At 34.0% G+C, this 14,236-nt stretch overlaps 1 protein-coding gene across 1 annotated transcript; it reads right to left on the bottom strand.

The window, feature by feature from the left end:
- Positions 1-10,388: 10,388 nt before the first annotated feature.
- Positions 10,389-13,595, bottom strand: LOC133030788 (uncharacterized). The gene is made up of 5 exons (XM_061103674.1): positions 12,692-13,595; positions 11,909-12,109; positions 10,826-11,059; positions 10,644-10,726; positions 10,389-10,552 (listed from the first exon to the last, which is right to left on the bottom strand). The coding sequence occupies exons 1-5, from the start codon at positions 12,932-12,934 to the stop codon at positions 10,480-10,482; spliced, it is 834 nt and encodes a 277-aa protein (XP_060959657.1). The 5' UTR covers positions 12,935-13,595; the 3' UTR covers positions 10,389-10,479.
- Between the last annotated feature and the right edge of the window lie 641 nt (positions 13,596-14,236).

The following is a 14,236-nucleotide window of genomic DNA, read 5'->3' as shown; positions in this document are numbered from 1 at the left end:
TTTATGTAATAAGGCAGCATCCGGGACATGCCTCCCGGAGAGGACATAGGGAGCCCCATACGCTCCCAGAAGCCCAAGTAACACTAAGGCATCTCCGCGAGGTGTCAAGCTTCCCCGGAGCAATCAAGTCGCATTTAATGCCGCATGGGAGGAAGCGTGTTGGGACTGCTACACGCAATAAAGTCTGACGGCACAACCCCCAATCTGCAGCTACAAAGTAATGATCATTTAAGTCTATCGACGGCTACACTGTGAAGAGTCACATCAGTCAAAAGACAATAAGGACATTCCACATAAAAGCCCTACAACACATAAGGATTTGTGTTGGGTTTTGTGCCCTAAATAAAACCCATTACAATCTGATTAGTTATCAATTTAGAATTTTGAAGTGAATTATGATTACATGTATGTTACATGTTTATGGTTTAATATATATACTTGATATATGCACAAAATCAGTTAAATCCAAAACATATAGTTATTCACAATTACAGTATTGTCAGTACAGTGGAATGTGATTGTGATTATATGATTCAAAAGATTTGGTCCCTGTTCATCAGTGTTTTGGATTTACACTAATGTGATAATCAACGATGAAGTATACTTACACTTGGAGTAAGTGTTATGTTCTTTCCAGAACATTGGCAAAGTATACTATAGTTTCGAATGTATGGAGTATGCATTGGACTTGACCGATATTGAACTTGGTCAAAGATATTGTAAACTTACCGTTGTATCTTTCCAAGTCAATGTCAGAAGTTGATCTTAGATTAAGAGAATCTAAATCCTGTATGCTTAGGCTCAATCTCAGGAGTGCTATTCATGTTCTTTGATTTATTAGTTAAACCTACCTTTGGGTCAGGATAATACATATATTTTGGGAACATGATAGCATAACTGAGTGGGAGTGCTGAACATAAAGTGATGATTCCTTTTGAGCTTAGTTAAATAGAAGTAAATGGATGAGCTCTTGTTTCAGTGACTGTATATTAGATCACTAAAACATCATTTACAGGTAACTAAGTGTTCAAAGGGGCAAAATACATTGAGGGGTGTAAACGGTAAATTGGTCCCATCTCGATGTAAATCATCTATATAGAGGATCTCTAAATCACATTAAGATTATAACAATGGTTAAATGAGATAGCATATTGATATCGTGAAACATATGATATGCTCTATATAAGTCTGAGAGTGCAATTTCAAGTTCTAAGAGTGGATTCAACAAGGAATTAATAAGTTAGGGATTTACTTGGTAAATCGGTTCAACTTATTGGAAGCTCAACATATAGATCCATGGTCCCCATTCTAGTTGAGACTATACTGTTTGTAAGACTCTATAATTGATTTATGATTAATCAATTATAATTCAAAAAGTTAGACTATGTCTAATTTGTGAATTCTCACAGTTTAAGGATGAAATTGTAAATAAAAGGATTTCTAGGTTTAATTATTAATTAAGAGACTTTGCATGTCTAATTAATAATTATTTTAAATGGTAATATTATTGAATAATCTATTTTAGTTATTAAATAATTAGTTTTGGCATTTAAAAGATTAGAATTTGTAAAAAGGCATTTTTAGAAATAGAAATAAAATTGAGGAAACTGCAAAATTCCAGTGAGGCCCATCCACACCATGGTCGGCCACTCTTTGCTTGTTTCCCAATTATTATTTTCAATTTAAATTGTCATGTAATTGCTAATCAAAGCCTAGCCTAAATAGGAAAGTGGTGGATCACACTAAATAAGGCAGTTATTCAATTACACAGTAAAAGAGGAAACTGTTTATTTGGAAAGTTGTGCTCTTCCCTTATCCTATTTATAGCCGCCCCTCTCTCTACTCTTGACATGCTTTTGCAAGGTCTTTGCATGCATTGTATCACACGAAATCAAGAGAGAAAAACAAGAGAGAATTTCGAAATTCCTAGTGAGAGAGAAGTGCCCACACACATCACTCAGTACCTCATCATAGTTTGGAAGACTGTGAAGGATCACATCCAACTGAAGAACTTTCGGGCTCAGATCTTGATTATACTCTGCTACAGACAGGAATCAAGGGTTAGAGATCTGAGTGGAAGGAGACATTTAATTCCGCTGCCATCACTGTAAGTTATTCTTAACTTTTATGTGTTTAGTTCATCGTTTTAGAAGTTCAATATTAGGTTGTTAAATCAACATACTTGTGAGTAGATCTAAGTTCCTGGTAAAATATATTTCCAACAATTTGACCATGCATTACTCATGGTATATTCATTGGGAATGCCCAACTTTATGGATACTTACAGATACACTTGTACAATAGTTCTGGGGATCACCCCACCAAAAACACTATAAATACCCCCTCAAAGCTCATTAAATGGGGTCGAGAATCTTGGGTTGCATAAGAGCAAGAAGAGTAAATACTCACCAAGAACATTCTCTGTATTTATAAGAGTGAAATACTCACCAAATACATTCTCTGTATTAAATACATCCATAAATAACAAAGACTCGTGGACTAAGGCTCATTAACGCCCCAACCACGTAAAAATCCTTCTCTAACTTTCTTACAGCTCTCTAAACTTATAATATTTTATCGGTTGCCGAAAACCTCGGTCAACATTTTGGTGCTTTCATTGAGAGCTGAAGAAAGCTTCTGCAAAAATACACTTCACTTTACAAAAATGGTGGAGACTAGAAGTACTCGTCAACCTCGCCCACTAGAAGATGCTCAAGATCCAAATGAGGAGGATGTAGCCTCAAGAGCAGCTGAGGGTTCTGAGAAAAAAGAAGGAATTCCTGATGATGACTACGAGGGAAACCTCGACGAGTATGCTTACGATGAAGGTAGCTACTCGGAGTTGGTGCTTCTAAGGCAAAAAGCTATCGATCACGAAGCCGAGATCGAAGCCCAAAAAGCACAAAACCAAAAAATGAAAGAAGTGATGCTAGCCATGCAAAAAGCCATGGAGGCGGCTGGTATTCACATGCATCCCAAGGCAATGACTGCTGGACTCGGCAAGGAACCAGAAGAATCCTCGCCTAGTACCCAACAACAAAAGTCTAGGGAGCCTAGCCCTATAAGGTATCCCGCTGAAGGGAACCAAAAGAAAAACCCTACCTCTACCCCTGGGCGAAAGAAAAAGGAACAGGATCCGCGAAAGGTCCGCTCAGATTTCCCTAAAGGGAAAGGTCCGCAGAGGGGCAAGCTCTAAAAAGGGAGTCTTGGCCCTCAAGATCGAGAGGACCGAAAAAGCGTTTCCGTGCACCAGGAGCCCGGAGGTAGAGGAAGAAGAGGACAAAGATGTCCTCCCGTTGATTTGAGAAATCAAATCAATGGGAATCAAGGTGACCTCCGGGATAACCTTGACCAAAAAAGATACGGGTCCGAGGTCTCCACGGGTACGTTAAATGAAGGAATCATGGCGGAACTCGCCATACTCCGAAAAGATATTGCCCGAGTCTCCCGGAGGCAAAAAGGGGATGACTCCGACTCAGACTGTGAGGACCGGGAGCCATGTGCTAAGCACATCCTGGAGGCCGAGCTCCCCAAGAACTTTAAGATGCCTGAAATGGCAGCTTATACCGGGAACTCCGTCCAAGCGACCACTTGTTGCGGTTTAACCGTGTCATGACGGTCATGAGAGTCAGCAATGACGCAAAATGTCTGTGCTTCCCGCTTACTGTGAGTGGGTCCGCGGAGGAATGGTTTAAGAAGCTGGAACCAGGATCCGTGGGCTGTTGGAACAAGTTACAGACCAACTTCGGGAGACAGTTTGTCGCCGCAAGAAAGGTCAACCTGGAGGTCAGTGCCTTGACTAACATCAAGCAACTGCCCACCGAGACCTTGAAAAACTACATAAAGAGGTTCCGAGAGGAAGCCTCAAAGACCAAGAAAGTTGATGACGGACAGCAGCTTGCTCTTCTCCAGGCAGGCATTCGTACAGGGACTCCCTTCTGGAACGAACTACAACAAGAAGGGGCTGCTAGCCTTTAGGACTTCCAAAAGCGAGTCCAAAAATATATCAACCTTGAAGAGGCCCAAATAGTGGCCTATAGAGGATACTATCCCAGCGGGATAGCAGGGAACATGCCCAGAGCACTGCCCTCGGGTACTGTCCCGACCGCGGCTCCTCCATTGAGCGGTATACAGTTCTCTGCCACTCCCGGATATAGTCAGGGCCAGGCCTTGGCGCCCACATCATCCCATTTTGGAAATCCCTCAGGGATAAATGGACAAGCTCCCTCACACTCCGCTCCAACCGCTAGCCTGGCAGGCCCTTCCCAGGGCTCAAGGAGTAAACGATCCTCCAAAGGCAGCACCCGGACGGAGGAGAAACGTCAGAAAAGGGGGTACACTCCCCAATACACCCAGTACACGGAGCTGACGGACTCCCAAGAGCGTGTGTACTTTGCTACTAGGCAAAATACGCACTACCGAAGACCACCTCCTTTGTACAAAGATAGCTCCCGAAGGGATCAAGCAAAAGATGCGAGTACCACAACGACATTGGTCATAGCACCAACGAATGCAAGAATCTCAAAAACGAGATTGAAAACCTGATCCGATTGGGCCACCTCTATGAGTGGATCAAGAATCGGCTGCCACACCTCAATCCAGGGGATCAAGAAACGCGAAGGGGTTCTTATAGACATATGTTTGTATAGTGAAGCTTTAGAAGAAGCAAGATAAGACTGTGATTCAGTCTATATTTCTCAAAGATTCAATGGGTGGTGAAGAGCTTAATCCTGTTACCTTTACTTAATGGTAAATCAGAATATCTTAGCTGGCATCAAATTGCTGCGCTAAGCTTGTGGTTGTGTATAAATGCTTTAACATGAGTTTATGTGTCATTATATGTGATGACTTTCCACCATTATGCATACCATACAAGATACATCTCTATCACCTTCTCAGTGAGGAGTAAAATTAATTTATGTTGCATCTGCTGGTTGTTCTCCTGGCAGTTCCAACTGCTATCTAGGACTAAGCGAGGTGATTTGCTTTGTTGAGAAATTAGATTATGCTTTTGAGTGTAATCATTGTATCATTATTGTTACTGTTCTTTGGATGAGGAAATGAGTGAGCTTATAAAAAAAAAGCAACAATTGAAGTGATCTCCTATTGAGCTCATTTGAAAATTTGTAGACTGTCTCTTGACATGTTTATTATACTTCCATTCTTGAATTTCTAAAGCTTGTTTATACTCCCATACATGATACTATTTTTTGAGGTGTATTTTTGAGTTTTACGATAGTAAAATTGAAAAGTACAAATAATGGTGATTAACTCTCAAATATATATTTATTTATATAATTGATATTTGAATTTGATGAGTTTTGAAAGTAGAATAGTTGGAGTTATTAAATTGAATTATTTTATTAAAAAGTTTAATATTTAAGGAGTAAAAATAAGTTTTATTTGATTTAAAAATTAAATTATTAAAAGTGTTGATTATTTTAATTTGATATATTGGTCATATTGTAATTTTAATTAATGTTTTTTATATTTTCTTTTATAGTTTAGGCCAGACGCTCCTTATAGTAACGATAAGATCAATGCAGTACGGGATGAGTGAGCCGAATTTGTGAAGCCTTTGATTGATTAAATACAAGGTTACCACTTTTTGTTATCATACATACGATATAAGTTTTATAATTATTGATATTAACACTAGTTGGTTGAATTAAGAGTACTTTTATTCACAATGCAGCTTTTCAATTGTGGTAGTATCTTTCGCAGAAATTGCTTGAACGCTAGCTTGGAATTGGTAAGCTACTCAAACTTTATTTTTTTTATATTTTATAAATCCTAGAAGAGTTTGAATATCCTAGATATTCATCCACAGTGAAGTAAGTTCTGGAATTGCATGACTGCGGTCGGATGGGTGGTAATATTTGTACTGTTAATTATAGTTTTGTTTGTTTGTATTATTGTGGATGTTTTAATAGATTAATTGCATGTTTAAAATTTTCGGGAACGTCCGAATTATAGATGTTATGCTGCCGAAATTTCAGTAAAAATTTCAGTAGAATTAGTATCACTACAAGAAAAAACACTTTTCATAAGACCAAAATAGTAAGATGTTTATAAATAAATAGATAATACATAGAATATATGATTGGATATATAATTAATGTTAATAATTGACTATAAAAAAGATATACATAATCAAAATTTATATATATTATACAATCTAAGTACATAGTTTTTTTTAAGAAGATTGTATTGCTTCAAGCTTTTAAAACTTTTTCTAACCAAAACATCACTTTTAAAAAAGCTCGAAAATGTAATCTATATACAATTAGTCAAACCATTCTATATCTATTATCTACATCTTTTTGACAAAATCATTGTAATTCTTTGTGGTCAACTTGATGTAATCCACAAAGCAATTATAAAACAAAGTAGAGAAATATAGTTATACACTCTTAGTGACTAAATAGTAATTATAAAATAACATACTTCTTTTGCTGAGCTTCCTTTTCATCCAACCAAGTCTTTAACTTGTCAGCATCACCTAACACCTGAAAATCCATCAATGTAAGTCATAAAAAACTAACTTCTGAACATTCAATAAAACAAGAGATTATGAGCACCCAGACTGCAAGAGTATAATTAATCACCTCATCAATTTTCTCCTTAGGAAGCCAAGATTTGTTAGTCTCCCTACGCACAATCTGTCAATAAACAGAGTTGAATGGAGACGATCAGTACCAAATAGCAAGTTAGCAACAGTAGAAATCCATAAACTGAGTGGTAATCAAACACTAAGTGTAGCAAATGCAGCAAACAAAGAGGGAAACATCTAAAGTGAAACAAGATGCCTATCAAACACAAGATGCCAGTGATAGAGTGAAAGATGGTATGATGAGACATCCAGCTGACTCTCCCGCTTGGAAAACAATTGATGCTAGATGGCCTGATTTTGCCAATGAGCCTAGGAATATCTGTCTTGGTCTCTCTGCAGACGGTATCAATCCACATAGTTCCCTTAGCAGTAAGTATAGTTGTTGGCCAATCTTGCTTGTGATATATAATTTGCCGTCGTGGCTTGTTATGAAGAGAAAGTATGTTTTTATATTAATAAATGTAACAAACTAATGGATCGATTAGTGAGTTGACTGAATTAACATGTTTTGTTCTGTAGTGATCACTGGTTGACAATTATGATTCATGCCAATACTCAAAGTGTTGCATATCTTGACTCGACGAATGACTTTATCCGAACTGATATTATGAAATGTATCCGAAAGTAAGTTATAATTTTTTAAATTTAGATTATGTTACAAATCAATTCATTAATTAATTTCTTTTTTGTTTAGTGCTGTGGACATGTACATGATTGAAAAAAATATACGAAACAATGGTCCAGTAAAAATCAACCAATACACGTGTCGACAGCAGCCGGATGGAATACAATGTGGTTATTATGTTATGAAGATTATCCAGAGTTTCATGACGGTTGTTAATCCTGCAAGTTTTTTGAAAAATCATATAAACATGAATAACTACTCTTCTCTATTTAGTTTGTATTTTAATTATATATACTTTTAATATAATGATTAATGTTTTTTCTATCTTTTGTTTTACAGTTCAAGTTAGATGCTCCCTATAGTAACGAGGAGATCAATGCCGTACGGGATGAGTTGGCCGAATTTGTGAAGCCTTTGATTATAGATTAAGTACTTAAGGTTACTACACTTTTGATATAATACATGAGTAACAAGTTTTATGATTATTGTTATCTTTTGCATATATTATTAGTTATATTTAGTTTACGATATACATGGAATTTAAGTTTTAGAATCGATTTTATTAATAATTTTGGTATTGTGTGATTAGTTAATAGAATCGATTACTAATTTAATATAAGTTTTAAAAATGTTATTTTAATTTTTTTTGTATTATGTATTTACTATTATATAGAGTTATTCTAAAATTTGATAATGCAGGTGGGGAAAATTGCATGAAAAATTTGCAATTTTTCCTTACTTATATGTGTGCTTCATTTTATAAGTGACGCAATAGGTAAAAAAAAAGTATTTTCGTAATAGATATGACATTTTTAAACCGACGGAATAAGTTTTTTGTGACAGTTTTAAAATGCCATGAAACATTTAGCGTCATTTTTTAACTGACGCTGAAAATAAAATAGAAAAGAAATTATTTAGCGTCGGTTTATGAATGTCGAAAATTGTTTTTTGCGTCGTTTGAAAAATGACGCTAATAAAAACTATTTGCGACTACGTCAATAGTGAATTTTGTAGTAGTGATTTTAGCTTCTTGTTCAATTTTTAATCATAAAGACTATTGATTTACCAAATAGAATCATAAATTTAATCTAGTGGTACTAAATCTAATTTCCTGTGATTTGACCTCATCGATCTGTGTGAGTTTACTATTTGATTACGTGCACTTGCGTACTGTTTACAAAATTTCGTAAACCACCCATCCAACCGCAGTACATTTATATCGCAGAACCTACTTCAATACGGATGAATATCTAGCATATTAATCAAACTCCTCTAATAGCTTTATAATTAGTGGTCAATAATGTACCTTTAGCTAGCAATCAATGATCACCGATATATTTGATTTATTTTCTAATAACAATCCACAACCTACAATATTAAATGCAATTCAAAAAAGTTTAAATTAGAATTAAGTGAGAATAGTAACAAATAACTAATAAATATATAACTAGTGACTACATACTCATATAATTACACATTATTTACTATACATTCTTATTAAATTACATTACTATTCCTATTACTATATCTATTACATTACAATGAACTAAACACCTAATTAATAATTTTAGTTCATGAATATTTCTTACTAAGTATTAAAATAAGTTTCTAACTAAAACTATATAACTCATTATTACATTACATTACTAGCTATTTCAATTATTATTCCATTGTCAAAACTATTAAAATTACTAAAACTCAAAAGTTTCAAACTATATATATAAATGTTTATTTTTGTCATAGTAAAAATTTCTACCATTTCATAAAAAATTCTATCAATAACTCATTCATATATTATAAAAATTGAATCTTTAAGAACTAGAAAGGTAAAAAAAATGATACATAATAAATAATCCCTAAAATAGAAGACATTATTAACAAAAAAAAAAAATCAGGTTTTAAATTTTTTTGAACCTAGAAAAAAAAATGGTGAAAAAAATGCAAAATAGAGAAAAATAATAAAGAAACAAAGTTTACCTTTACCCGTTTGATCAGTTGGGTTTGGGCGATTTTGGTATGGGCGAGATGGAGGCTCACATGGGTTTGTTGGGCGAGGGCTACTGGGTTTGGAAGGGTTCTGTCGAGGTTATAGCAGAGATATATATGTGATTTGACGAGATGAAAGTGTGTTTAGGGAAACATTTTTTATCCCAGATAAAAGGATTTCACAATAAACCTTTTTATCCCAGTTTTTAACTAATAACCGGGATAAAATGTTTTTCTAAAAACCTTAATCCCCGTTTGGCTAACCCATAAAAATCGAAGCTTGAATTTTTTTTTTTACCTTTGATATATTTTTACGTTCTACCAAACAGGTCCTTGTCTAATTTTTTTTTTTAGTTATTTAAGGCTCCAAATCTAAAAGAGGGATAAAAAGTCTCAATATATCTTTTATCCTATTTTTTTTTTTTTTTTGTTAACTAAAAAAAGTGGGATAAAAGGTACTCTTTCTTGTAGTGTAGTTACTATTTTATCATTTTTTTTTTTAAATCGTATAGTTAACATTCATTCTTAAATAGTATAAAATGTAACATAAATATTGTTACACAGAAGAAAAAAAATATAACATAAAAATACATCTTAATCAATATAATATATATAAACTAAAAATAAATATATAGTTTTAAAATAACTATTAAAAATTGAATATTATCTACAAGAATTACTTTTATCTAAAGTTGATCATTTTATGAAAAGTAACTAATTGGTATATTAATTATCGAAATCATAATTATTTTAAATATTACTATAAAGTATACTAAATAAAATTATTTCATATCTATTTTTGAAAACAAGTAGGGGAGGTGAGAAAACAACCATGAGTGAGCGGAGTGTTATGCCAAGGTGATCACTTCTTCAACCCAAATATGCTGGTGAATATTTTTAATTATTAAATCATATTGTAAATTGATAATTAAAAGAAAACCAATTAACTTGTCCCATTAAAAATGCTAATCCTCATAATAAATAAATATACATTATAATTATTGTAATTAATACATATATATATATACTAGGTAGGAGTTACGTGCCGAGGCACGTAAAGATTAGTTTTACGTAAAGTTTAGTTATTTTTTTTTATTTCTTCTTATTTAGATTGTATGTAAAAGTATGATCATACGAATAAAATAAAATTACTGTAAAAAAAAAAAAAAAAAGGTAACTTCTTCCTAATCTTCCATTGGTTCAACTGCTTGAATGGTGAACTGATTGTACTTTGAAGTCATTGTTCGGTTTGCATCTACGTACAACTGAATTCTCCATTTTTTCGCTGATAATTGCTTCGTAGTTTTTTGGACAAACAACTTATGTTTCTGTAAAAAAAAAAAGGATTAGTTATAAGTTTTAATGTATTTCTATGTACGAAAATGTATAATTTTTACATATTTATTTTTTTATAGTTACCTCGTCCGAATATGTTTCGTGGCTGCTTCTAGTTCTTTCTGCTTTTCTAGTAGAGCAGCATAATAAGCTTTAACATATTCATCCTACAACAGACAGAATCAACCGCAAAATATTCTTTTTGTCAGGTGGAAAATCAGATAGCACATATGAAAATTAAGAAAAATCAAGACAACATTCCAGACCTGGAGATTTTTCTTATCATCATTTTCAGTAATAGATTTTTTATCCTCTGAGGTCTCTGTAGTTGACACGCCTCCATCCATCTTTGCCTCTTGCTTGACCTCTCCTCCACGTTGTTCTTTTGTAAGATTCATCCCTTGCTTGATCATCCACGGCGGTAAAACTTTTAGACTTGTATGATCAACTTCAGATTTTTTATCTTCCTGGCCCTCAGTTCCAGAAAACGCAACTTCCACCTGCCAAACCCCACATGTAAATTACATACAAGCCAACTTCATGGAAAACAAATGCCTAATATTGCAAAACATCTTATCATAAGTGTAATGATAAAGCAGAACTCATTAATGGAAGAAATCCAATAAACAAACAGATTTTCCAATCTCGTTACTGATGCGTTCCAGGAGTTCAAATAACACAAAAACTTGTATAAGCATCAAGTTGGAAACTATTTTATTAAATCCCAGATGACTGGAAAGCTGAAAACCAGCAGTGTTGCCAAGTATCATCATTACAAATAATCCAATTTAAAAAAAAAATCCAGAAAAAAAAAAGTTATCTATAAAATTGGGAGCAGGTCAATCTAAGACTTGTATTATTTGACTCCATGCTATTTTTGATAGGAGGGAGGAATAGAGTAAAATTGGGAATGGAAAAATAGCACACTCTATTCTCATGTTATGTGTAGTATGAGAGGAATCACATCCCTTGAATGGTAGTGAAAATCCCCTCCCATGTTTAGAAGGAGGAAGAAGAGGAACGAGGAAAGTTTTAACTGTAAAATTATCATTCCATCCTCTTGTATTTATTTTATGATACAGAGTTGAAGGTTAAGTATGTAAATGAAATTCAAAGTAGACTTCAAGTGAGCATTGATCAGCTAAATTCTATTCAATATCTAAACTAAAAATTTGCTCAAAATAAGGAATTAAATTTCATCTACTCATCTCATCTCTTCCCTCAAACAACAATCCTACCCTCAAAATCCTTCTACTAATCAACCATTTTTTTTACTTCCACTTCCTACAAAACACACTCAAAACAGAGAGAGAAAGGGAAAGACCCAAAAATATGGAAGAAAAATTTACCTTGGTTTCTCCAAAAAAGGGCATTGGTGGTCCCCCATAACCATTCTGGGATGATTTGGAAGGATCATTACCATTGGCGTCACCATTTGCTGCACGTGCAGCAGCACTTGCTCTTAATTCCCAGGCTAGAAGAGTTCCAAACTCAGGAACAGCCAAGTCTTTTACTCTTGCAAGTTGATCCATTAATGGTTTAAGTTGTACCTGCATTTACCTTATTTTGTCATCATACAAACCGGAGAAAAAGTAGCACTTAATCAAGTAAAACACAGAGTAACATGGAGTAAAAGACTATCAAGAAGAAATGCATGCCACATATAATACTACTATATTCTTTTTTGAAATTAGGCTCCTTGCCGAATGTTAATCAAACTGGGCTCCTCGACTAAACATTAACTAATGTATGCCCAAAAAAATGCTAACAATGACTTAATTGTGAATTGTCATCCTTATTTCTATACACTCACTAACTTATCATAAATTAAACAAGGTCCTTACTCGGGTATGTTAAGCCATGTCTATCATTTTTTCTATAATAAGCCAGGTCTATCATATTAAATGACTTGAATGATATCAATGACCTGAGAAGATTTGCAAGGACCTGTAAAGTTCATTGGCCTAAGGTGATAAGTCCTATTATTTGGGACCAAAAAAACACCCCCTTCAGATGAACAAGCCTTCTTCCAAGTCTTCTTAAATGCCTATGGTACCAATTCAAATTTTCTAAATTATCAAATCAAATACTAATTAACTGAGCATATCAAAAATGAAAAATTTTGAGCTAACCTTTCTGTCATCTGTTCCATCACCCTTAGCTCCAAAATCGTCAACATTAAATGCCCGATGAGAGCTTCCATGACTAAGCCTTGAAACAGGTCCAAGAGTGTTGTAATTGACATCAGACTTGACCAAGATAGGAAACTCATTCTCATCATCATCATGATGATGAGAAATAACAAAAGAGAAGTGAAAACAAACAGAATTGAATAGAGCTAGTAAGGTGAGAAAATAATGAAGTTTTCGAAACATTTGAACTTGAAGTAACAAAGGATAATATGGTTTTCAATGAAAGCTTAGCAAAGAGTTGAGAAAGTTTCTATGCACATGAAAATGAATACTAAAATAGCTAAGGCCGCCGTTATTGAATTTCCATTTCAACAAAATGTTGAAACGTGAGTATATATATATATATACATATTTTATATACAATTATAGCTAAGGCATCACATGTAATAGAATACTTTGCTGACAAGAATGGTTTTTACCATTCTCATAAGTTAAAACTAAAACGTAACCAGTTACTTTCTTAAACCTTAAAGCAAATGATAGATACTTACAAGACAACATACAGAGCAACCATAAATGCCCAAAAAGACCAATCAATCATTCCAAAAAGAAAAACAGAAACAGCAGAATTTGATCAAAACCCTTAAAAAGATTCAAATCAGGGTTTTTGGTTAACCCTTAAAAATTAAAACTTTCTGAGCTATAGTGATGACCTAAAACGACACGACCCACAAAAGAAAATGAAACAAAGGTAAGTACTTTGAGTTTGAATCAGTATTTAGGTTACAAAATCAATCAATTTACCCTGAAAAATCTTCAAGCGATACATAAATGGAAGCATTGAAGAGAATTGAAGCTTAATAAATGAAGCAATTTGATGTAAAACGATTTAGATTTCAAATTAATTAGAGCATAAAATTATTATCCAATATCCTAACCTATATATCACTTAGACGGAGACAGTAGCTTCTTCTGGGACCACCGGCAACGGCGGAGCCGAAATGAAAAAGACAGATATATAAACATATCAAAATCATAAGTTAAAAATTTTGATTAAAAAAAAACACAGTGAGTGAGAAATATTACCAATCCTTCAATCTGTAAAACTCTGAGAGGAGAGGCAAGTAAGCTACACCTTGAACAATATTTTATTTTTCCCTTCTCTTTCAAAATATAAAAGTAAGAGTCTTTGATATATACCACAAATTTTTATGGGAGCTTCGAGCTCGAGAAGATTAGGCTGGCTAAGAAAAATCTCCTTAGACGTAGAACAAAGCTGTCTAATTTCAGTCTCGGTAAGCTGCACCTGCTTAGTCGTCCGTCCATTCTTGGCAGACAAAAGTCGCTTTATAATATCATCAAGAACACTATCATCCATCACAAACCCTAAAAAAAAAATACCCAATACAAAACCAAACCCTAAAACCCTAACTTTCACCCGAAAAGAAACCCCCAAACAACCGGTACTGAAGATCGATGAAGAAAAAGATCGGATTCCCAAATCAAACTCTCCGACAAAAACAAAACCCAAAGAGAAAGAATCTG

This window comes from Cannabis sativa, chromosome 9 (genome assembly GCF_029168945.1).
Source record: "Cannabis sativa cultivar Pink pepper isolate KNU-18-1 chromosome 9, ASM2916894v1, whole genome shotgun sequence".
Lineage (NCBI taxonomy): Eukaryota > Viridiplantae > Streptophyta > Magnoliopsida > Rosales > Cannabaceae > Cannabis > Cannabis sativa.
Note: the sequence above shows the minus strand (reverse complement) of the source record. Positions and strands in the feature narration are given on the sequence as shown.

Bases quoted from the DNA above. Each gene is read 5' to 3' on its own strand.
- LOC133030788 (XM_061103674.1), bottom strand. From the start codon at position 12,934: ATGTTTCGAAAACTTCATTATTTTCTCACCTTACTAGCTCTATTCAAT. The intron at 10,727-10,825 runs GTCTGGAATGTT...TGTCTGTTGTAG, and splicing joins ATGATAAGAAAAATCTCCAG to GATGAATATGTTAAAGCTTA. The intron at 10,553-10,643 runs GTAACTATAAAA...TTTTTTTTACAG, and splicing joins ACGAAACATATTCGGACGAG to AAACATAAGTTGTTTGTCCA.